Raw genomic sequence first — 24,238 nt, 5'->3', positions numbered from 1 at the left:
TGGGTTCCTTGTCCTTTCGACGGTTGGCAGCAGGAGGGAGGATTGGGGGGAGGTCCTTCTAAGGTCTGAACTGGATCTGGCTGGGCCTATGCCTCCAGCAACCTCAGAGCCATTTGGCCACAGACGATTTCAGGAATGGGGGTGGGCCTGACAGGATGGGGTGTTTGGGGGTATCCTTCGAAAGTCTGAACTGGTTCTGGCTGGGCCTGCATCTCCAGCATCCTCAGAACCATTTGGCAACAGACGATTTCAGGATGGAACGGGTCAAGGTTCTCATCGGTATCAGGCCGAGGGACTGATGAGGTCGGAGGAAGTCGTGTAGACTTAGTCCGTGGGAAGTCCTGTACTGGGAGAGTGTTGCCATCTCCGGGGTCAGAGGTTGGCAACCTGCGAAGAGGTGGTGGAAGTCTAGGGCCATTCCACATTCGCAGCGGGGGAAGGTGAAGGAGTAGTAGGAGCTCACGGTGCGAATGCGCCGGAGCAACTGCATCTCCTTCAGGGGGAACGGGTGATGGTGGCCCTTTCTGTCCGGAGGCAGCGCTAGCCATCCGTGCTTTGTGCATCTTTCCTTGAGGGTCTCGCCATACCCTTTTCTCACAGCCTTAGCCAGTTTGCCTTTCGCTTCTGTGACCGAATATTTCAGGTCTAGGACCGGGCCCTCGGAGAGGGCCGCGGCTTTTGCTGCCCTGTCAGCCAGGTCATTGCCCCTGATGCCTGTGTGGGATGGTAACCACATGAGAACGAGGTCGGTGCCCCGAACCATAATTTGGTGACATAGAGCCTGGATTTCCATGCGGAGTTCTGGTCTGTTGCCTGTCTCGCTTGCCAGCGCTTGCAAGGAGGATTTCGAGTCTGAGAGGATTGCCACTCCCATGGGTATGGCCATGTTGTCGTTCACGTGGGAGCAGGCCATGAGAATGGCATACATCTCCGCCGTGAAGATACTGACCCCCTCGTTTAGTTTATATTTTCGCACCAAGTTGAACTCTGGGATCGCAAAAGCACAACCCACCTCGCCGTTGTCCAGGACAGAGCCGTCCGTGTAGACTTTGAGGTAGTTGCGGAGCCTGCCGTCCAGAATCTCCCTGGCCATGGTCGCTAGGAGGAGTGGGTTCTCCTTTTTGGAAACTGCGTCGCCATACGTGTGGCTGATCTGTGGCTTTTCGATCAGCCATGATGGGTACGGATTGGTTGGCAGCTCAGCCATTCGTGTCTGGTCAATTTGGCACTGGGTCAGTACATCTATGGTATGGTCGTGGAGGGTTTCGTACCGCTCCGCCAAGCATGTTTTCTTTTCTTTCCAGGTCTCGTGCCAGGAGGTTTGTGTCGGATGGAAGGTTGCCGTGAACACTTCCTGTACAGTGTTGGGTACAGCCGATGCTCGAGCAACGAACTGAGCGCAGCGGAGGTGACATTCTTCCTTCAGGGGGATCATGCCTGCTTCCTGATAGGCGAGACAGTTTATGGCCCCTTTTGGAACGCCCAGAGCCAGTTTTAAGGCTGAGAGCTCCAGGCGTTCCAGTTTGTTCCAGAGGCTTTGTGGCATGCTGAAGTAGGCTTCTTGCCACTGAACGCTTGGGCTAGCGCTATAAATAGCTCAGTGCTGAAGGTCGGCTGACAACTCTGCAGGGCAGCTGCTGTGAAAGGGAGACTACTGCCGCGTCGCCCTGTCAATCAAACAGCAATTCAAAGTGACAATTGTCCATCACTTAAGAAACACTCTTATAAACAGAGCCTCGACAGATTTCAGCAAAGGCTTTATGTAGAAGCTGCAGTATCAGATGCAGACACAATCAAATAACAATGAAGGCAAGCCGGTCAACAGGCGTTACAAATGTAGGCACAGCGCAGGTTTCACAAAGAGAGTGTCCTAGCTGGCTTTTTAAACTATAAGAAGCATGGACATTCAGCTCTTGCAGCAGATTTAGACATCCCTGAGTATGAAACAAATATAGCTATTCTGATGAACACGTGGGGGAATTCGGGGGCTGTGATTGGATGGTCTCTCCAGATCATCAATGCATATTGCTGCCGAAGTCGGCCATTTTACTCAATATCCAAAAGCATATTGAGAAAAATGGCCGACGCATGGTTCCGGTTTACACATCTGTACCACGCGGCGATGTTTCTATCGACAACAGCATACACTGACAACTTAAAAAGCTGTTTCAACAACTGTGTTGTGAAATCGAATGCACTTGGAGTCAGTTTTTCTTCCAAAGTCAGAAAGCGTGTAGCGGTGTGCATGTCTGCGCGAACATGATGCGCGTAAGAAGTTTGTCTGCTATCAAAACCTGAGATCAACGCATCGACGCAAAAACTGTCATTTTGTAAGTTTGGAACAACAAATCAAGGTCATAACAGCTATATAATCGCTATTATGTTTTCAGCGTAGCAATAGGGTCCGATATTTAGACTCGAACAAGTATAATGCGACTCGTCTTCGACTCGTCGCATTATACTTGTCTCGTCTAAATATCGGACCCTATTGCTACGCTGAAAACACAATAGCTGGTATTCATGGAGGAAAAATAGTTTATTATAATATCAAACCGCTTAATATTGGGATGTAGGCCTACTTTGCGGTTAGGATAACTGGTGAAGACTTGGGTTATCAGGAAGTTTTATCACCAACCACGTTGTAGTTAAGGAGAGTCAGGATAACTCGAGAAAAAGGTTAACGGACAGACGAGACAGAGTTAAATTAACCATTATATCTGAAACAAACTTTGTTGCCTCCATGAGACTGGAAATTTTGGAGTCCAGTAACCGGAAATTACCGAATGAACACAGCTCCTGCAAAAAGACGAACAGAATAGTTCAGCTGCATTGTGTAATTCATCCGACCACCTCAGACACAGACACACACTCAGACACAGACTTGCATAAATGCAGGGCCGGACCCAGGGAGGGGTTCCAGGGGTTCCGAAACCCCACCCCTGGAAAAAGCATGTACCTTGCTTTGAGTGGTTTTGGTTTTTTTAATAAATTTTGTGTGTGTCTCTAACAAATTTTATTCAATAGTTTTAGCACCAAAACAATGCTGCTCTTAACCCTCAAAACAAGGCCCAGAATGCACCAGATTGCACAGATTTTAACCGTTTTTCAAAAAATTTCCGGGGGAGCATGCCCCCGGACCCCCCTAGTTCGCGCGCCGCGCGCTTGTGGCTTTGCTACTTCGCTGAATTTCCCCCCCAAAAAAGGAGGAATTCCCCCCCTTACAACTCATTTGGTCCGGCCCTGTAAATGTGCATGACTTTGTTCCTCTCACCACGTAACGTACTATTAGCTATCTCCAGACACAGAATATCATTCGATTCTGTTTTCATTGGGTCCAAATAACTGCTGTCTTTCTGCTTTTTTTCTCTCGAGTTTAAAATGTTTTTTCTTTTGTTCATAGTATTTTTGATTGTTTGTTTGTTTGTTTGTTTGTTTGTATGTATGTTTACTTGTTTGTTTGCATGTTTCTTGTTTGTTTGTTTGTTCGTTTGTGTGTGTGTTTGTTTGTTTGTTTGTTTGATCAGCCGACTTAATATGGCAGGATTTAAAAGTCCAACCTGAGCAAGTTTGTCAAATATTCGGTTTTTACAGCGTAATGAACGCACCAATACGAATGGCGAGGCTACATTCGTGCTAACTGTTACACGACACTTGAGATTGCCACAAGTTCTCAAACGTCGTATAGTTGTGTTCTTTTATTCTACGTCGCCCGTCTTCGCAGCAGCAGAAAACAACTCGTCAAATTGAGTTCGAGGATTTATTCAGCATTCAATACATACAACTGCACATCGTAGCAGAACTCAAATAGAAGCTTTTTTTAACATTCAAATCGCGCTGGCATATATAGTAAATACTCAATCTCGAGAATATTCCAGACCGAACACGATACAACTACATTATACGAGCCGTGCATGGACTAAACTAGCGACATTCTCTATGACGTACATCAAAAAGCGCCGACGCACTTAATCCGAACGAACGCCACGAACTCACGACTAAAACAGCATGGTAAACAACTTGTTTTGACAGGACTAGAAAGTTCACCTGCATTCTCGTCCAAGCATAAATATTGTGTTTACAAAATATAATATCGGTACTTTCCCACAAAGTACAAATAAGTCAACTACATGCAACACACAAAACTGAACCAAAGCTCAGCAACGGTAGCGTTTCCTAACATTACCCCCAACACCAGAAGAAATTTACCTAATTTCTTTCAATCATTGAAACGCTACCTGTACACATATTATGTATACATAACAGATTGAAATCCAGGTATGTACATTAGTCTGTTGGAGAATGAACACAGTTTTAATCACATACTCGGCTGAGAAAATCTGCTCCAACATTGTCTGAACCCTTGATCGATTCCACTCGCATATCAAAGTTCTGCAAGTACATCACCCACCTCATGATACGATTATTCACAAACTTCGCAGAGTTCAGGTAGGTGAGGGTTTGTGATCAGACGAATTTCACCCCTTGGAGGTAGAGTTCAAATTTCTTGATTCCCCACACGATGGCTAAACACTCTTTCTCCATGGTCGAGTAGTTCTTCTCGGCTCCTGACAGTTTCTTGCTGGCATAGCTGACCGGAAACGGTTTACCTCCATGCTCTTGCATCAGCATGGCGCCGATCCCTTCGTCCGATGCGTCTGTACGCAAGATGAACTCTTTGGCAGTATCAGGAAGGCGTAGCACCGGGTCTCGTGACATCAGGTCGCGCACGGTCTGGTATGCCTTCTCCTGAGCTGGTCCCCAGAGTATTCGGTTGGGGCATCCTTTTCGGGTCATGTCCGACAAAGGCGCCGTTATGGCGGCGAAGTTTGGAATGAACTCTCTGTAGTACCCAGCCAATCCAAGGAAGGATCGCACCTGCTTCTTGGTTTCAGGACGTGGCGCATTGAGGATCTTGGTGACGTTTTCCAACAAAAGCCCCTTCTGCTGGTCTTCCGTCAGGTCAGGTCCTAACTTGACGTCATCCACTCCCTCTTTCTTGTGGAGGTCTCCCAACTCCAGTAGTTCCTCACCGTCGAACTCGTCTAGTTTGGCTGGTTCTTCCGCACTTGCTGCGACCTGTACTGCTTCCGGAGGTCTCTCCACATACAGTTTCAGGAGGTTAGCGTGGTAGATCTTGGACTTCTTGCCGACATTCACCTTGTAGTCGTTGATCCCTACCACGGCCTCAACCTCGTATGGGCCTTTCCACTGCATCAGTAGTTTGTTGTGATCAGTGGGAAGCAGTATCAGCACTTTGTTACCTGGTGTAAACTTCCTGTTTACGGCTTTGCGGTCGTAGTAGTGCTTTCCACTATCCTGAGACTTTCTCAAGTTCTCTCGAGCAATCTCGAGAGTCTCCTCCAGTTTCTCTCGCAACTCGAACACGTACTGGTAACTGTTCTTCACTTCAGGTGTGTCCACATCTTTCGTCCACAATTCCTTCAGTATCTGCATCGGGCCTCTCACGGTCCGCCCGTACATCAGCTCGAACGGGGAGAATCCAGTGGACTCTTGTGGCACCTCCCTGTATGCAAACAGCAAGGCATTGATGTAGCGATGCCACTGCCTTGGCTGCTCACTGCATAGTTTCTTCAGCGTGGACTTCAGCGTCGCATTGAATTTTTCGACCAGCCCATTGCACATCGGGTGATAGGGTGTCGTAGTCAAGTGACGAATGCTCAGCAGCCTGTTGACCTCTTCCATGCATTCAGAGACAAACTGTGTCCCCGGGTCTGTGAGGATCTCTTCAGGAACCCCAATTCTGCTGAAAATGTCCACAAGTGCCTCGGCAACAGTCTCGGTGTCAATTTTCTTCAGAGGCACGGCTTCTGGGTACCTGGTTGCATAGTCTACCAGGGTCAGTACCCAACGATGACCCTCTTCACTTGGCGGTTTGATCTCGCCGATGAGGTCAATGGCCACCCTCTTGAAAGGTCGGTCGATCAAAGGCATCTTCTGCAACGGCACTTTCGGGACCCTTCCTCGAGGTATGGTTTTCTGGCAAATATCGCACGATCGGCAGAATCGAGTCACATCTGCATGCAGTCCTGGCCAGTAAAACGCAGCCTGGATTCTGTCCGATGTCTTCTTGACCCCCAGGTGACCTCCCATAATAGAGTCGTGGGCCACCTCCATCACCTGGCGCCTAAGTGGTTGAGGCACCAGAACTTGACGTAATGGCTTCCCACCGTTGACTCTCGCGTGCTGGAACACTCTGTACAGAATCTTGGCCTTCACTTCAAAGTGCACAGTGCCTTCGCCCTTAGTCATCTCCTTGACAGGACGACTCCTGTACTTTGTCAAGGTCAAATCAGCTTCCTGTAGCTGAATCAGCCGATCCCTGTCCACGACAGCAGTTGCAGAACTGTTGGTGACCCTGAGTGGCGTAGTTGTTTTGTCTTTCTTCGCCTGGGCTCTGGTCGTCACAGCGCTTACAACCTGCGGCTGGTCGCGGCGATGCACAGTTGCTCTGTCATCTCGTAACAGTTCGCTGATATCTTCATTCGCGAATGGCAGTGGGTCTTCCTCCTCAGCAGCAGGCTGAGCTGAGCCCATTCTCCATTCGAAATCAGGGTCATCAGGACGTCTCGCACCCCCAATGTTCCCAATTAGTAGATCGTACAAGGGCTTCTTCAGGCAGACGGCCTCAACTTCTCCGGTGAAGTATGGAGTATCTATCTGGATCTTTGCCACTGGTGCCTTCACGCATTTGCTGTCAGCCATGAGCGTCCACTTGAAGTCACCAGTGAACTTCTCTGTCGGCACCAGATCTTCTTTGACAATGATTCCATTGCAGCCCGAATCTCTGAGAACAGTCACTTCCTGCTTCTCAACAAATCCCTTCGACACGGGCATGTTCGACACTGACACAGCTGCGCTGGCAACGACAGAGATTGACCTGCCATTGGCGAGTAGAAGCTGGCCATCAGATATACATTCTTCAACGTCCGATGGTGTAGCCACTTGCTCGGCAGCCCTTGGAAGTATGACGCTGCTCGCACATACTTGTTGGTTCGAGCCACTCGTTTGCCTCTTGTTGTCGTAATATCTCCGTCGATGTTCTTGCGCTTTGTCATTGACATGTCCGTTATTTTTCTTTTGGGGACAGTTGGCGACTCGGTGGCCCTTGGCATTGCAATGGAAACACGTTATGTTCTGCCCTTCATTGGATGATGGTGCGGACTCAGTTTGTCCCTTGGCAGGTTGGTTTCCCTGGTTCCCGCTCTTCTGGAAAGGTTTCGATGACTTTGACGTCCCCAGGGTCCTTCCATGAGCAATGAGATAACGCTCAGCAGCATCAGTAATGTCCTTCAAACCCCGCAGTTTTTGCTCTTCCAAGCGGGTCGCCAGGTCCTTCGGGCAGGCATTAAGGAATTGCTCCTTCACGATCAAGTCCCGCAGACTCTCGTATGACTGCTCTTCACCTGATAACTCCACCCACTTCTGCAGTTATGACGACAGGCGCTCCACAAACTGGCTCGGTGTCTCTCCAGACAATGGCTGGCATTCGCGGAAGCGTTGACGGTAGCCCCTTTCAGTGAAGTTGTAGCAACGCAACAGAGCTTCCTTCAGTACATCATAGTCTCTGGCGTCATCGTTTGAGAGTCTAGTGTAGACCTCAAGTGCTGCCCCAGTCAAATGTGCGCTGAGTTGAATCGCCCAGTCGTCGCGCTGCCATCTAGCACTCTCAGCGAACCTCTCGAATCTTGCAAGGTAGCAGTCGATCTGGTCCTTCCCGTCAGCGAATGCTGGAAGTTTCGGTGCCCTGTGTAGCATTTGCTGCTGGTTATCTCTTTGGCGTGGTGCCTCGTGCTCATTTTGAACACGCACCATTTCTGTCTGAAGCTCTAAGCGCTTGGTCTCCATTTCTATCTGGAGCTCTAAGCGTTTCAGCTCCATTTGCTTTTCTTCACGCTGTGCTTCTCTTTCTTCACGTTCACGCTCACGCTGCGCTTGTCTTTCTTTATCTTCACGCTGCGCTTGTCTTTCTTCACGCTGCGCTTGTCTTTCTTCACGCTGCGCCAGCAGTCGTGTCTGGGACTCGACGAACTCCGTCAACTGCTTGCCTTTTAGTCCCAGTTCAATTCCTTTTCCCCAGAACTCAGCCATTCTGGTCTTTTCCGGTGCGTTCGTCTGTATTCTTTCACAGCCCCGAACGTAGACGAATGTAGTCTTCTAAAAGAACACAGTCTCTACTGCACCTCCGATGCTTCTCTCGTCGCTGTTCACCTTCGTAGACGCAGGCTGCCACCCTCCTCGTCTAACGTGACGGCGCACTCTGCTCACGATACGTACACGACGTACCCCAGTCGTATTTCGTAGTATTAATGCACTAGCTCCGCGACGAAGTCCGTCTCGTCCAAACGGCAGCTAACCTCTGTAATCCCGATACACTCCGGCGTCGCTCACCGTACCGAGCTGCGGCGATTACCAAACTCTTCACCAGTCACACCGAATCCACGGTTCCGTAGTCTCAATACTGATCCCTCAGGATACACCCGATTGATGGCTACCTCCTGTGACTGTCTTGACACTGGTCTTTGTTACTGGAAAACCCTTGGCGTTAAACGTAGATCCTTGGCTTGGCCCCCAATTGTTACACGACACTTGAGATTGCCACAAGTTCTCAAACGTCGTATAGTTGTGTTCTTTTATTCTACGTCGCCCGTCTTCGCAGCAGCAGAAAACAACTCGTCAAATTGAGTTCGAGGATTTATTCAGCATTCAATACATACAACTGCACATCGTAGCAGAACTCAAATAGAAGCTTTTTTTAACATTCAAATCGCGCTGGCATATATAGTAAATACTCAATCTCGAGAATATTCCAGACCGAACACGATACAACTACATTATACGAGCCGTGCATGGACTAAACTAGCGACATTCTCTATGACGTACATCAAAAAGCGCCGACGCACTTAATCCGAACGAACGCCACGAACTCACGACTAAAACAGCATGGTAAACAACTTGTTTTGACAGGACTAGAAAGTTCACCTGCATTCTCGTCCAAGCATAAATATTGTGTTTACAAAATATAATATCGGTACTTTCCCACAAAGTACAAATAAGTCAACTACATGCAACACACAAAACTGAACCAAAGCTCAGCAACGGTAGCGTTTCCTAACACTAACAGTTCCTTAACTTCAAGATGAAAGCAAGGGGGAGCGGAGAAACAGACATAAAATGAGCCGTAGAGAGACATAGAAACAGCGACAGAGCAAAAGAGAGAGACAGAGACAGAGAGAGAGTGAGAGAGAGACAGAGAAACAGCGACAGAGCAAAAGAGAGAGAGAGAGAGAGAGAGAGAGAGAGAGAGAGAGAGTGAGTGAGAGACAGACAGACAGACAGACAGATAGACAAACAGACAAACAGACAGACAGACAGATAACAGACAGACAGACAGACAGATAACAGACAGACAGACAGACAGATAAACAGTGTAAAGGAAATCAAACAGCTAACTCCCCCCGCGGGTTAGGGGGAAGAATTTACCCGATGCTCCCCAGCATGTCGTAAGAGGCGACTAACGGATTCTGTTTCTCCTTTTACCCTTGTTAAGTGTTTCTTGTATAGAATATAGTCAATTTTTGTAAAGATTTTAGTCAAGCAGTATGTAAGAAATGTTAAGTCCTTTGTACTGGAAACTAGCATTCTTCCAGTAAGGTAATATATTGTACTACGTTGCAAGCCGGCCCCTGGAGCAAATTTTTGATTAGTGCTTTTGTGAACAAGAAACAATTGACAAGTGGCTCTATCCCATCTTCCCCCTTTCCCCGTCGCGATATAACCTTCGTGGTTGAAAACGACGTTAAACACCAAATAAAGAAAGAAACAGCTAACAACTGAGTCATGCCGAGTTAGCATTTGTTCCCTCCACAAAACACGGAAGCCAACCAGATACACGTGGAAAGTGTATTGCACGGAGTTAACACAGCTCACAAACCAGAGAACAGTTGACTTCGTGAATCGGAGCTAGTTTAGCAGCACAATTGACGACTGTCCATCGAGGAGAAAGGTCTCGATGTTAATCGCGCGGGAGGATAAAATGCCCGGAGAGAATGCAGGAACAGGTTCCAGCCCTTACTTGTGTTTTCTGAGACGCGATCGTCAATTCACATTAACAGGTAACTTTCATAGGCATTCGAATATCGATATTTTGTGTATTGCGTAAGCTGAACCGATTAACATTGCAGAAACTAGTTCGTAGAGGACAGATTGTAAAAACAAGATGTCCGCTCTTCATGTTTGTGCAGTGCGTCCAGTAACCTGTCCATAAGAAGAAGATTGCGGCCAGATGCTGGGGAAGAATAATAATCTGAGAAGCCGCCGAATATCTTATTTCTATGGATCAGTTTAGCTGAAGTTCGACGGGACTTTTACGAAGCTAGCAGTGAGGTTACAGTCCGGATAGTTGGAACCGAGAGGTCACAGGACGAAGTGAACTGGTTAGGTCGAGATCGCCAGTCGGAGAATGAAGTACACCGCTACTTTTTCAAGTGAAGGACACATCGGCAGTTTTTGTGTGTGCTCTAGCTGAGCTAAGCCATGTTCAGGAGAACCTATTTAATTAAGATATGATTAGTGTTTAGCATCTAGATCAGATGGTTGCCGCAGTCTGGTCAGAATCATAACTGTGAACAGTGACTGTATGTTTTCTACTTACACACTTGCCGTGTGTTGGTATTATACTGTGGATATAGTGTGCTTGTGATTTCACGGACTGTGTGTGGTTGTTTTTCTGTCTACCTCACGGGTAGCGATTTTGATACACTCAGGGTAATATTATGGTTAGTTTTTGCACGGGATTTTCAAATCTGTCTTCAAACCTGTGAGTACCCTGTTTTGAATATATAACCCTGATATCTTTCTATTATTCATGATTGTGTGTATATGTGTGTATGTATCATAACTGTATCCTTGAATTTACCCAATACAGTGGAGGGAACGTATAATTGGAGTTGTTGTTTGTACCTCAGTGATAGCATATTAGCGCATTTACATTCATTCACAAACAGACAGACAGATAAACAGACAGACAGACAGAAAGAGCAGGGATTGAGGGGGGAGGCAGACAAAAACACACAGACGATCACTGACCGAAATAACAATCTTGAGGTATAGCGGGTTTTCCGCTTGTTTGACCTCCACAATCTTCTTCAGCTGGGCGGGGGACAACTCCTTGCTGTTCTGTTGCAGGATTCCCTATGTGGAGGGAGAAAATACACACAAAACAATTGTGAGAGGCACAGTTTTGTTGCTAAAATGCAAAGTGCCATAAACTATTCTTTGCTTGTTGTGCTATATGTACTTTGATATAATTAAACTTCTTTATATGAATGCGGTATTGTGATTTGAAATTCTTGAATACAATTTGTTAAAACCAAAATGTTCTAATAAAGCGTGTTTACTGTCATCTTTCACTCATGAGCACAGAAATAAGCGTGTGCTGTAGGATGTCCTTTGTGCAGAGAGACAAAAGAACATTTGTAACAGAGAGAGAGAGAGAGAGAGAGAGAGAGAGAGAGAGAGAGAGAGAGAGAGAGAGAGAGAGAGAGAGAGATGTATATATATACAGGCAGAGGGAGAGAGACAGAGACAGAGATCGAGAGATCAACAGAGATACACAGAGAGTGAGAGAGAGGGAGGGGGAAGGTGGGGGGCGGGGCGGCGGACGGGGGACGTGACGTACAGACACATACACACACGGACACATAGACGCACAGAACGGCAGGAAGTCAGATGTTAGACAGTGTATAAGATCACACAATGTAAACTTGTACTGCACAATCTCACCACACAAAACTCTTTCTGTTGTTGTTCCGTCAGTGGTTTCATTTTGGTGATACTGAAACCTCGCTTCGTCAGTTCCTGTATGACGTCACTATGATCCTCGCGACACGTCATCACGACCGTGACGGCTTTAGGGGGCAAGGTAGTGGGCAGCCAGAACAACGGCTGTGGAATAAAAGAAGAACTTCAACGTTGCATCACATTTGTAAGCGAGGTTTTCCAAGTATAAACAGGGCTATTCGCCGTATTGTTTTTACCACGAAGGTCCCGTTGCTGTCGCTATTCTGTTTACTAACAGCACTGTCATTGTCACGTACTATGCAGAAACCTTTTCACCCAAACTTACTTACGAGTTTAGCAGTCAGCGAGCAAACTGCGAAACCCAGACAGCCCTTTATGAAAATGTCAGTCTCCTCAAAAGAAGGCCCGTAACTCCATTCCTAAACTGAGACCAAATGATCCCATTTTTGCCTCACACATTCTTCAGACCTGATTACACCCCTTGTGATCGCTGGTTATAAGGCCCCCCAAAAAAGGTGTGGTTAAGGTAACAGCCCCAAAAAAATAGGGTAGGAAGGTAGGCAATCACTTTTTTTTTTTTACTTTTTTTTTCTAATGTGTACAAATTAAACCTACTTGACAGGGAAATAAGTGTGCGACTCTAGCGCTTTCGCTTTCATTGCGTTTTCTGCACTCGTTTTTTTCTGCTTTTTTCTCGCTTTTTGTTTTTGTTTTTTTGTTTTTTGTTGGACAAATGTAATAAAAAGTTATAGGGTCGGCCCCTAAACATAGGGTAGGTCGGGTTACCGTAACCACACCTAATTTTTTTTAGGCCTAAAATTAATACCCTCTTTGAAAATCAGACTTTTTGCCAACAAGTTTCATTGCACCCAGGACCTAAAAAAAACACGTCAAATCGCTCAATTACATCAGAGAGTCTTTGTAAATGGATAATCACGACAATTGTGAGGAATAATAGATGAAAAGACAATGCAGAGAAAAAAGTTTCCCGAACTTTCCCAACCTGTACAACCATCGTAAGTTGTATGCTCTTCGATCAAGCTATACATGTAATCAGTACGAGATCACAAACGGCCAGAAAAGTGTTTTCAGGCGTAGAATTTGACCATTTTCTACCTGTATTTTAAGAGTCTGTCTGATAAAATAACGGAAATGTCGGATTAACCTAAACACCACTAAAGAGATTCTCTCTCCCTGTAAAGCCATGTCTTAATCTAGAATTGCAAGTCATGGTGTAGGTAGATTTAACCCCTGGCCAATGACCATTACATGTGTTACAGGCAGACTGCTGCCTGCCAGCAAGAGCACGGGCTACTTATCGTAGCCAGAGACTGTAGAGTACACAGACTGTATAGTCTCTGTCGTAGCTCACACGTTTCTCCTACGTTGCCGGTGTAACACGAAATGTTTACTCCACGAAAAATTTACTCTGAAGTAAATATTTCGTACGAAATTCTTACTCCGAGTACACTTTTCGTACGAGAAAAGAACTCCCCAAGGCACGACAAAATTACTCCCTCCACGAAATTTTTACTCCCCATTATTTTTTACTTCCAGTAAAAATATCGTACGCAAAAATGGGATGCGGGCGAAGGGATAATGCCAATAGGTGATCTCGCGCACACGAATGTCGCGCTACCCTCCTTCCACCCCTTCCACCACCAAGACTAACAGGGAACAAGGGAGTAAAAATTTCGTACACCTGGCATGGGAGGTTAAATTGCTCGTGTTGGGGTGAAGTAATTTATTCGTTATTTATTCGTCAGGGGAGTAACATTTGTGTACGAAATGTTTACTCGGAACTCACCTGTCTTGGGGAGTAATTTTCTCGTGCAATGGGGGAGTGCTTTTTTTCGTAAAGGGAGTAACTTTTTCGTACGAAATGTTTACTCCGGAGTAAAAATCTCGTGGGAGTAATTTTCTCGTGTTACACCGGCTAGCCACCTGTCAATCGTAGAGTACTGTTTGTGATGGGGACTGGCTGCTGATGTCACCTGGTATTCTCCTGGGAATCTTCGCGTTCCTATAGCAGTTATTGAAGGGCTGAGAAATTAGCTCTAAAATCACAATCCTGTTTGACTGGCTTTGCCTCCAAAAGTGATTTTTGTGCTTCGGTTACACATGCAAATGGAAAAGAGAGTATCTTCAGAGCCTATACCTTGGAGGTTCTGGACTGCTGCTTCCTGTAAACCCATGTCTTAATCTAGAATTACAAGTCATGGTGTAGGTAGATTTAACCTCAGGCCAGTGACCATAACATGCGTACGGAAAAGAGAGTATCTACCCTCTACCTTGGAGGTTCTGGACTGCTGCTCGATGCGACTGACGCCGTCAATGACGATGAGGATCTTCTTCCTCTTGGCGGCCTTGTCCATGACGACCTGGAGCTGCTGGAACATCTCGCTGAGGTTGCTGGGCTTGGCGTCCTCCTCCTCGCGCTCCTCCAGACCCTTGCGCTTCTTCACCACCCCGGCCAGGGTCTCCAGCTCCTCGATCAGCCGGCTCAGGATGCCGCTCACACCTACAGGGAGAGAGAGATAGAGAGAGGCCGCTCACACCTACAGGGAGAGAGAGATAGAGAGATGCCGCTTACACCTACAGGGAGAGAGAGATAGAGAGATGCCGCTCACACCTACAGGGAGTATATGACAGTGCGTCAAAGAACAATCACTGTCCTCTTACTCTTTCTGGCAAATCCTGTTCACAGCACGCACAAGTTACCAAACACGTGAAACAGAGCACTGGAAGTCAGTACGATTCTCCAACGCCACCTCCTCCACCCCCCCCCCCCCCCCCTCCCACCCCCCACCCCTGTTTGGAGGTTGCAGAACCTCTATCATCTCTCATAGGACGTCTGGCTTTCGCCGCAAAAGTTAAAGATCAATCAATCAATCAATCAATGAAGCTTATATCGCGCATATTCCGTGGGTACAGTTCTAGGCGCTCTGCAGTGATGCCGTGTGAGATGAAATTTTATACGGCCAGTAGATTGCAGCCATGTCGGCGCATATTTACCTTTCACGGCCTTATTCCAAGTCACACGGGTATGGTAGACAATTATTAACTGTGCCTAAGCAATTTTGCCAGGAAAGACCCTTTTGTCAATCGTGGGATCTTTAACGTGCACACCCAATGTAGTATACACGGGATGAAGTAATGCGGACATCGGATACAGATAGACGGCTAATGTTCCAAAATCCAGATTAAAAAACAACAAAGGTAAGTTAAAAGAACATTTAGTATGTGCCAACGCAAGACGTTCACAAGTACATCGACCCAGTGGTCTTTATAATGGACAGACACATCATTACAGACAACTGAACTTATCTCCAAATGAAGAAGGCGGAATGATGCTATACAAACACAAACACAACACAGTGTGTGTATATGTGTGTGTGTGTGTGTGTGTGTGGATATAGATATGGTCGGCCTATTGATATAAATGTGATGTTAGGATGTGAGAAAAAAAAACAAGAAAAAACACACACAATACACACAAGAAAGTTACACGGACAGTTTGTTTTGGTTCGTAAATCGTGACATCTGTAGTTCTTCTTTCTGTTCTATCGTCTGTCCTCTTCTTTTATTCGCTTTGTTTTGTGTTTTGTGTTCCTGAGGAATCCCCTCGGGTCGAAACGTCGAACATTGTGTTTTGTGTTCCTGAGGAATCCCCTCGGGTCGAAATGTCGAACATTGTGTTTTGTGTTCCTGAGGAATCCCCTCGGGTCGAAATGTCGAACATTGTGTTTTGTGTTCCTGAGGAATCCCCTCGGGTCGAAACGTCGAACATTGTGTTTTGTGTTCCTGAGGAATCCCCTCGGGTCGAAATGTCGAACATTGTGTTTTGTGTTCCCGAGGAAGACCCTAGGGTCGAAACGTCGAACATTGTGTTTTGTGTTCCTGAGGAAGAGCCTCGGGTCGAAACGTCGAACATTGTGTTTTGTGTTCCTGAGGAAGACCCTCGGGTCGAAACGTCGAACATTGTGTTTTGTGTTCCTGAGGAAGACCCTAGGGTCGAAACGTCGAACATTGTGTTTTGTGTTCCTGAGGAAGACCCTAGGGTCGAAACGTCGAACATTGTGTTTTGTGTTCCTGAGGAAGACCCTCGGGTCGAAACATCGAACATTGTGATTTGCATCGTCTTCGTTAACACGTGCGTACAGTAGTTTTGTTGATTTTATGTGAAGTAAAGCGGACTTACTGGTACTATCTTTGCTGCAGCCCACAAAGTGATAGATGAGCTCGTGGCTTTTCTTTTTCTTCACCGCGGCCACCCAGTTACTGACCACTGCGCCCTTGCCGCTGCCCGCCGGACCCACAACCAGGTGACCAACACCACCTGTCGGCATGATTAACATTTTCAGAGATTGTGTAGATAATGGAACCAGAATCATTTTAATGTGTGGAAAAGTCGTTATAAGTCCACTGATGGTCGGACGTTAATCGTAATAGAGAGAGTGACGCAATATACGGGTAAGAAATACTAAGAAATAGAAGGAGAAATAATCCGTCAGAGAAAAATGAGTTGTCATGTGGAGGGATCGAGCCGTAAAATGTAAGGGTCGTTATGGGAGGTACCACTGTCATCAATCAGAAAGTGAGTTCCGCTCTCCGTGTTGAAGCGAAACGGTAACTATTTCTTAGAAAAAATGGAGGGCCAAAAATCGGTGGTTGCAGATTTGTCGCAGTACATTTCAGTTTAAATACATTTGACCAGTTTCTAAGTATACAGATTCTAGACTTTGGTCTTGAATTACAGACATTTTGAAACGATTTTGTTTATAGTGTTGACATTGGAATCGTTAAAAAAAATAACCATAGAGACCGGCGAACCGTTAGACGACTTCTGATGGATTCACACTATAATATATGATTTTGAATGAAACTTCTTACAAAACAATATAGACCCCCAGGGTGTTGCTTTATGTTTCCGCATCCTTACTTCCGCTTCTACGAGTCACAAGTTAATTTTTTGGTAAGTTACAAAAGCGTCCAATGAGAGCTGACCTTTCTGCAAAGTTTGGTTGAGCTCCTTCATGTAGGCGTCTCCACCAATGAAAAGCGACGTACGATTGGCCATGTAGGCGTCATGACACGCAAGCTCAAGGTCACGTGGGCTCTGAGCCTTCGAGTCTTTCAAGAGGACGTTTTCCATGAAAGTTTTCATGCCCTCGAACAAAAATTTGGCCGCCTGCAAACGATATGGTTATCCCAAAATACTTTGGTTATCCCAAAATGCGATGGTTATCCAAAAATACTCTGGTTATCCCAAAATGCGATGGTTATCCCAAGATACTACGCTTATCCCAAAGTACTATGATTGTTCCTGAATACTAAGAAGAACCCGTATGGGCACAGTTTAAGGACAGTATCCCAAATAAATTAACTCTCTCCGTCCAGAGTCTATTATGTAGATGTGTCCTTTAAACGTGAAATAATGCTCACGGAATGAGTCAAGATTTTTGCTTGTCGTCATGAGTCCACCTTATTTTTAACACACTGCCACGGTTTTCTTCGCGAACTAAGTCTGGCACTTTGCAACATCTTCCCTGAATTTGGAACACAATTTGGGACACTTTTCTTGAACCTTATCTTACGTACATGTGTTCTACGATTGTCTCATTTAGGCTTATATTTAAGTGTATGTGTTTGACAATTCAATTTTAAGTTGAAAACCCTCATGGCCAAGCTTGACAAATTTCCGCATCAGGCATCCAGGCTTTTCTTTGCCAACTGATCCTTATCAATTGTTGGCGTAAGTAAATTATCTGACAGTTGTCGACGTCCATACATTTTGGTACCGCGATCAGACATCGCGCGATTCAAAACCAAAAAGTCTCAGAAAATGTCCATGCTTTACTCACTTCTTCTGGTGTGTTGTAGTTGTCGTGAATGGCGAAGCACTGGAAACATAAAAATGTAAAAATGTTGTTTGCAGTGAGGTGAGAAAACTAAATAGATAAAAATTAAACAAGTATCATCATCATCATCATCATCATCATCATCATCATCATCATCATCATCATCATCATCATCATCATCATCACAGGCGCAAAAGGGTCAAAAATAAATCTTTACTATGTCGATCATTAAACAACAACAACAACAACAACAACAAACAATAACAAACAACAACAACATTAGGTGACAAATAAAGATAATGCGAAGGAATATCATTAAAAAAAATTATTTAATAACATAACAATACTTATGTTACGTCATGTCGGTGTCATAAAATCAATACAATCTGCTCTTCACTAAAGAAGCAGCGAAATTCTTCACCAAACTGAGATTCAACCCAAACACGACAGAAGAAGGGAAAGGGGGAGGGGGGAAGGGGGGGGGCTCCACTCACAATGGTACGTGCTTGCTACGTGTAAGCATGCATTTGTCTTTCCGTCTGTCTGTTTGGTCTGTCTTTCCCTCTGGCTGTCTACGTTTTTGTCTGTAAGTTTATCTTCTTGTATGTTCAGAGCCTCGCGCCCCCTAATTGGCGTAGAGGCGCGTCCCCCGGGTGGTGGATGGGGGAGCCTTCTCTACTAATTTCTGAGAGAAGGTCGCATCACTCTCGATGCCGTGAACCTAATTAGGATCTTTTTCTTGTTTCTTCTCTATTTCTGCCTCCCCAAAGTCCTTTTACTTTCCTTTTCTCACCCATAAAATTCTTCACTTATTACCCTTGTTAAGTGGTTCTTGTATAGAATATAGTCAATGTTTGTAAAGATTTTAGTCAAGCAGTATGTAAGAAATGTTTAGTCCTTTGTACTGGAACTTGCATTCTCCCAGTAAGGTCATATATTGTACTACGTTGCAAGCCCCTGGAGCAATTTTTTGATTAGTGCTTTTGTGAACAAGAAACACTTAACAAGTGGCTCTATCCCATCTCCCCCCTTTCCCCTATCCCATCTCCCCCCTTTCCCTCGTCGCGATATAACCTTCGTGGTTGAAAACGACGTTAAACACCAAATAAAGAAAGAAAGAAAAGTATGTTTAGAGGAAGGAAAGTAGTAGGCCAATGCCAGTACAGTGTGCTGATTTGTGTGATTTGTGTGATTTGTCTGATTTGTGTGATTTGTGTGATTTGTGTGATTTGTCTGATTTGTCTGATTTGTCTGATTTGTCTGATTTGTGTACCTGAGGAAGATCGCAGTGGTCAAAACGTTGTGCTTTGAAATTCGAATTGTCTTCGTCAATACAGTACAGTACAGTATTAATTGTTTGGTCTTTTAGGACAGTGTAGACTAAACTGTTGCAGTTTTTAGACGCATGATCGAAAATGAAATACCGACCTTAGTCTTGGTTTTCTTCACTCGTTCTTTCAAATCATCCAACAGCTTCTTCGCCTGTGCGCTCTCCACTTCGTATTTGCGTTTCACTTGGTCGTCTGCCGTCTGCGCCATAGTCTTGTCGTACGCCTGCACAAGACAAAGATATCAACACTAGACATTTGTGAAGGATATTTAAATAACATTTGCTGTCGCGACAAAGACATAAACAATAGATATTTGTATGGGATATGAAATACAATCGGGTGTGCGTGCTTCCTACAGAAACACAGGGGTGAAAATGTGGGTGGGGGCAGAGATAGGCCAACAGCCCCTTTCAGTTGGGGGATACATGCGAATCACAAGAAAACAAGAATACACAAATAAATGAGACCATACACACTCGGTCGTTCCAAGCCTATCTCCACCAACAATCATTTAGTTTATACCAGGGCTGTCGATTATTTATAGAACAGAACAAGTAAGAAGAGCAGAAAGAGAGAGAGAGAGAGAGAGAGAGAGAGAGAGAGAGAGAGAGAGAGAGAGAGACAGGCAGACAGACAGACAGACAAACAGACAGACTTGACTTCTTTTTTTTTTTAATAAACACGAAGGTTCATTTCAAAAGGGGTTGGTTGAGGTAAAGGGTATAGCTTTGCGAGACATTTAAAACAATGCAAAATATTCAACGTTTCCGTCGCGGCATGGAAACCATATCGCAGTCTGTGTCATTCAGGTTTAGCACAGTCGTTCGCATCGTGGAGTGATATCGTTTATCTCCCAGATTGTCAATCAGCTGGTGCACTGTCTATACCACCGCTAATATTACGCAAGTTCCTGTCACATTTGTCAGGAGAGAGCGAGAGAGATCTTTCCATGTCTCACTAATTTGAGGCATCTTCGCACATTTCATCTGGTGAATAAAACAGACAGACTGAGACGGAGAGAGAGAGACACACACACACACATACGAACACACACACACACACACACACACACACACACACACTCTCTCTCTCTCTCTCTCTCAGTCTCTCTCTCTCTCTCACACACACATACATATATACAAACAACACACGCAAAATCACATAAGAAACTCCGCTTCTGTTGAGATGTCAAAAAAGAATAGATGTAGTCTACCCTTTAAACTGTAGAAGGGTTGACGAATATAGTGTACCATAGACATCTCCCCGAAAAGTAAGTGATCAAAACAACAAAGAGAATGAACAAAAGAGCTTACCATAGTCCTAAACGCAAACACAATTCGAATAGCCCTGGAATAGATTGAGGTGGCCAAATGCTATGACGTAACTAATATGGAGAATATAGGAAATGTTCTAGTAAATACCCTGAGAACAAAATACCTTACGTATACCTTGAAGGCAACCCGCTAAGCAGGCATAGCTTCAAATTTGCGGGTGGGCTAAAGACAGAGGGGTACATTTCAAAATTAATGAGAATTTAGACGGGCGCGGTGGCCTAGTCGATAAAACGCAGGCTTTCCATGCGGACGGTCACGGGTTCGATCTTCCAGGTCAACTTATGTGTAGTCCTGCGGAAGGTCAAGTGGAATCCTGCGTATTGTGTAGTGGACTGTACGAAAGGGTGGCCATACATACATGTTATGTATAAGTCACCTTATAGCCTCGAACAACAACAACAACTCACCTAATAGCCTCGAACAACAACAACAACTCACCTAATAGCCTCGAACAACAACAACAACTCACCTTATAGCCTCGAACAACAACAACAACTCACCTAATAGCCTCGAACAACAACAACAACTCACCTAATAGCCTCGAACAACAACAACAACTCACCTTATAGCCTCGAACAACAACAACAACTCACCTTATAGCCTCGAACAACAACAACTCACCTAATAGCCTCGAACAACAACAACAACTCACCTTATAGCCTCGAACAACAACAACAACAACAACAACAACAACAACAACAACTCACCTTATAGCCTCGAACAACAACAACTCACCTTATAGCCTCGAACAACAACAACTCACCTAATAGCCTCGAACAACAACAACAACTCACCTTATAGCCTCGAACAACAACAACACCAACTCACCTTATAGCCTCGAACAACAACAACAACAACAACAACAACAACTCACCTTATAGCCTCGAACAACAACAACTCACCTTATAGCCTCGAACAACAACAACAACTCACCTTATAGCCTTGAACAACAACAACTCACCTTAGCCCTGAAGGCGAAAGCGGCAGGCACAGCTCCGGGCTTGTTGAGGTGGCCATGCATGAACTCGAACTCCGTGACACTGCGGTCACGCACGCTCTTCAGCCACGGGTAACGCTTGATGGACAGGTCCACGTTACGCTGTAACTCCTCATCCTTGGACCCGTGCCACCCGTAACGCTGTTACATAAACACACAGAAAAACAAAAATCAGTAATAATGTTTACACTCTTAACTGAAGTGTTCGACTTTTGAACACGCTTTCTGTAACCATTTTTGAACACCCTTTCTGTAACCCTTTTTGAACACCCTTTCTGTAACCAGTTTTGAAAACTTTTTCTGTAACCATCAAGCGTTACAGTTTCATTACTGTGTTCAAAAATGGTTACAGAAAGGGTGTTCAAACATGGTTACAGAAAGGGTGTTCAAAACCATTTTTGGTTACAGAAAGGGTGTTCAAAACCATTTTTTCTCAAATTTCTGTAACCATTTTTGAACACCCTTTCTGTAACCATTTTTGAACACAGTAATCAATGAAACTTTAATTTGCGTGTCAAGTCTCACGATAATTAACTTTCTGACGGCATGATTTTGTATTCAACGCCAAGAGCCTGGATTCTAAATAATAATGGAACAGCCCTCGTAGTAAAGGCGGCACATGGTTAACACTATAGTGTTCATTTAAACACTAGTGTTTACCATGTGCTACCTTTTACTAGAAGAGTTATTTACTATGTCAAAGTGTGTTCAAAACTGTTACGTAAACAAAAAGTCAAAAACGTTTGATGAAACGCCTGGATAACATTTTTAATATTTTCTATTCATTACTGTGAAATCCCTACTACTGTGTACCAGGTGAACCGTCAAAAATGCTTCAATGCTTCAATGAAAATATAATTTGTAATGTTGAAGATGGCAACATTTATTTAATAACGAAAACTTATCTGGCTGATTTTTTCTTCCGCCTGCCACGAAGCCACGAAACCGCAAGCGAATGAATCTTCCATGGGTAGATGTTTTCGTGTGACGAAAAATCAGCCAGATAGGTTTTCGTTATTAATTGTTTGTCTGTGCACTTAAAAGACCGTTGGGTCGATATATTTGTGAATGTATTGTTTTGTCAATAACAAACGTTCCAACAACCTACCTTTCTTCTTTTTTAATTTTGTAATGTAATGTTTGCTATGTGCCCAAATCAACGCTGCCACTGAGAAAAAAAGATGCAATCTACATTTTGTAAATGACGCGAACGTCCAGATTGTACAGCAATGGCGAACGTCCAGATTGTACAGCAATGGCGAACGCAAACACAGAAAACGCACACGCATACACGCACGCACGCCCCCACATAAATTACACGCACGACCGTCACACGAAAACATCTACCCATGGAAGAAATCAGTCGGTTACTGTCAATCTGCTCCGTTAAATTCGTTTTTCGTGACGAATAAATCTGATTCACACACACACACACACACACACACACACACACACACACACACACACACACACTGTGACATACACACACACATACACACATTGACACACACGCACCCACGCTCGCATGAACGCACGCTCGCACACACACACACACACACACACACACACACACACTCACACACACACACACACACACACACACACACACATTTCGACAAAGAAGCCCCCCACATACACACACATACGCGAACATACACAGAAACATACACGCACTTATACACGCGCGCTTGAACGCACGAACGGACGTAAATACCCCCCCCCCCCCTACCACAGCTCCCCTCCTATGCACACACACATTCACCATAACCCACCCACCTACCCACACCCCGCACACCACACGACCCCCCCCCCACACACACACACACACCCTCCCCCTGTGTCTCATCATCCTCGCTCACCTGGCCATAGATTCCAATGAAGATGTCAGACCGGTCGATCTCCCGCAGGCAGATGTTAACGACCTGGTTGTCTCTCGCAGCTTCCTCCGTGATCCCCCATCGCATGTCCACTGTCACGAACTGAACGCCCTTCGCCTGGCATAGCGCGGCTAACTGGGGAAAATAGAGCGCCACGAGCTCTTCTCGCTCGCGCTCTATCCCTCCGAATGGAGAAGACACGAACACTCTGCACGTGCGAGGGTCTTTGAGATTCGTGGTGAGTGACGTCATAGTTGTGACGTCACGGTGTGAGAGACGATGCGGACAGGAGTTTGTTCACAGCTCCGTTTCTAATTCGTCCTAATCCTTATATTTCTTTATTGTTCTCCTTTGAATGCTGTATTATTTCTGCTCGTCATAGGCAGGCTGCGAAAAGTCGATTGTTTCGCTTCGCTTCTCCTAATTCTCTCCCTCGTTCTCCTTCGAAGGCTTTCCAGCTAAAAGACAACCAAATGTTTGCACGAATAAGAACTCGTTTGAGATATGTCTGTTGTGACAAATAAAGCCGTTTCACTATTTGTCCACAGAAAACAATGTCCAACCAAGGGCTATAAATCATCCAGGAAAGAGACCGCTCAAGTTCAGTGTGGACACTGTTTTGTAGCTAAGTCCGGTCTCTGGACTGAGAAAGTTCAGGCTGGGCCTACATCTCTCACGTCAGCCCATTCATTTTTAGCACAGGAAAACGTTGCCCCGTTCCTATCAACACACAGTGTTTTCCAGAGGAGTACCTACCCGCTGTTGACCCAAACTGATCGCTTGAAGACCCTGTTTTGCAACTAATTTTGAACTGAGAACATTCACTTTCTCCTCTCAGCACAGTTCTGCACATTAATAATATTGTCCCTTAGCCGTGAGCATTGATTATAGCTAGGCTATTACAAACAGTGGAAGCTGATACAACAGAACTAAGATTGAGCGGATTAAAGACCCGACCGGGTGTAGGCTATACGTGACTGACAAATCGTTATTACCACACCTCTACTGCAAAACAGAA

At 45.2% G+C, this 24,238-nt stretch overlaps 1 protein-coding gene across 1 annotated transcript in view; it reads right to left on the bottom strand.

Moving 5' to 3' along the window:
• LOC138953385 (TPR repeat-containing protein DDB_G0287407-like) overlaps positions 1–23,472 on the bottom strand; it is a 44,316-nt gene extending 20,844 nt beyond the window's left edge. Inside the window, exons 1-10 of the mRNA XM_070325185.1 lie at positions 23,203–23,472; positions 21,308–21,484; positions 19,110–19,235; positions 17,685–17,723; positions 16,828–17,011; positions 16,022–16,159; positions 14,112–14,341; positions 11,803–11,964; positions 11,107–11,211; positions 2,729–2,796 (exon numbers count right to left, since the gene is read on the bottom strand). Of these exons, the coding sequence (XP_070181286.1) occupies positions 2,729–2,796; positions 11,107–11,211; positions 11,803–11,964; positions 14,112–14,341; positions 16,022–16,159; positions 16,828–17,011; positions 17,685–17,723; positions 19,110–19,235; positions 21,308–21,484; positions 23,203–23,472 (1,499 nt within the window). The remainder of the gene's footprint in view (positions 1–2,728; positions 2,797–11,106; positions 11,212–11,802; positions 11,965–14,111; positions 14,342–16,021; positions 16,160–16,827; positions 17,012–17,684; positions 17,724–19,109; positions 19,236–21,307; positions 21,485–23,202) is intronic.
• Between the last annotated feature and the right edge of the window lie 766 nt (positions 23,473–24,238).

Source organism: Littorina saxatilis, linkage group LG17 (assembly GCF_037325665.1).
Source record: "Littorina saxatilis isolate snail1 linkage group LG17, US_GU_Lsax_2.0, whole genome shotgun sequence".
Classification (NCBI taxonomy): Eukaryota; Metazoa; Mollusca; class Gastropoda; order Littorinimorpha; family Littorinidae; genus Littorina; species Littorina saxatilis.
The sequence above is the reverse complement of the archived record's forward strand: the minus strand, read 5'-3'. Positions and strand labels throughout refer to the sequence as shown.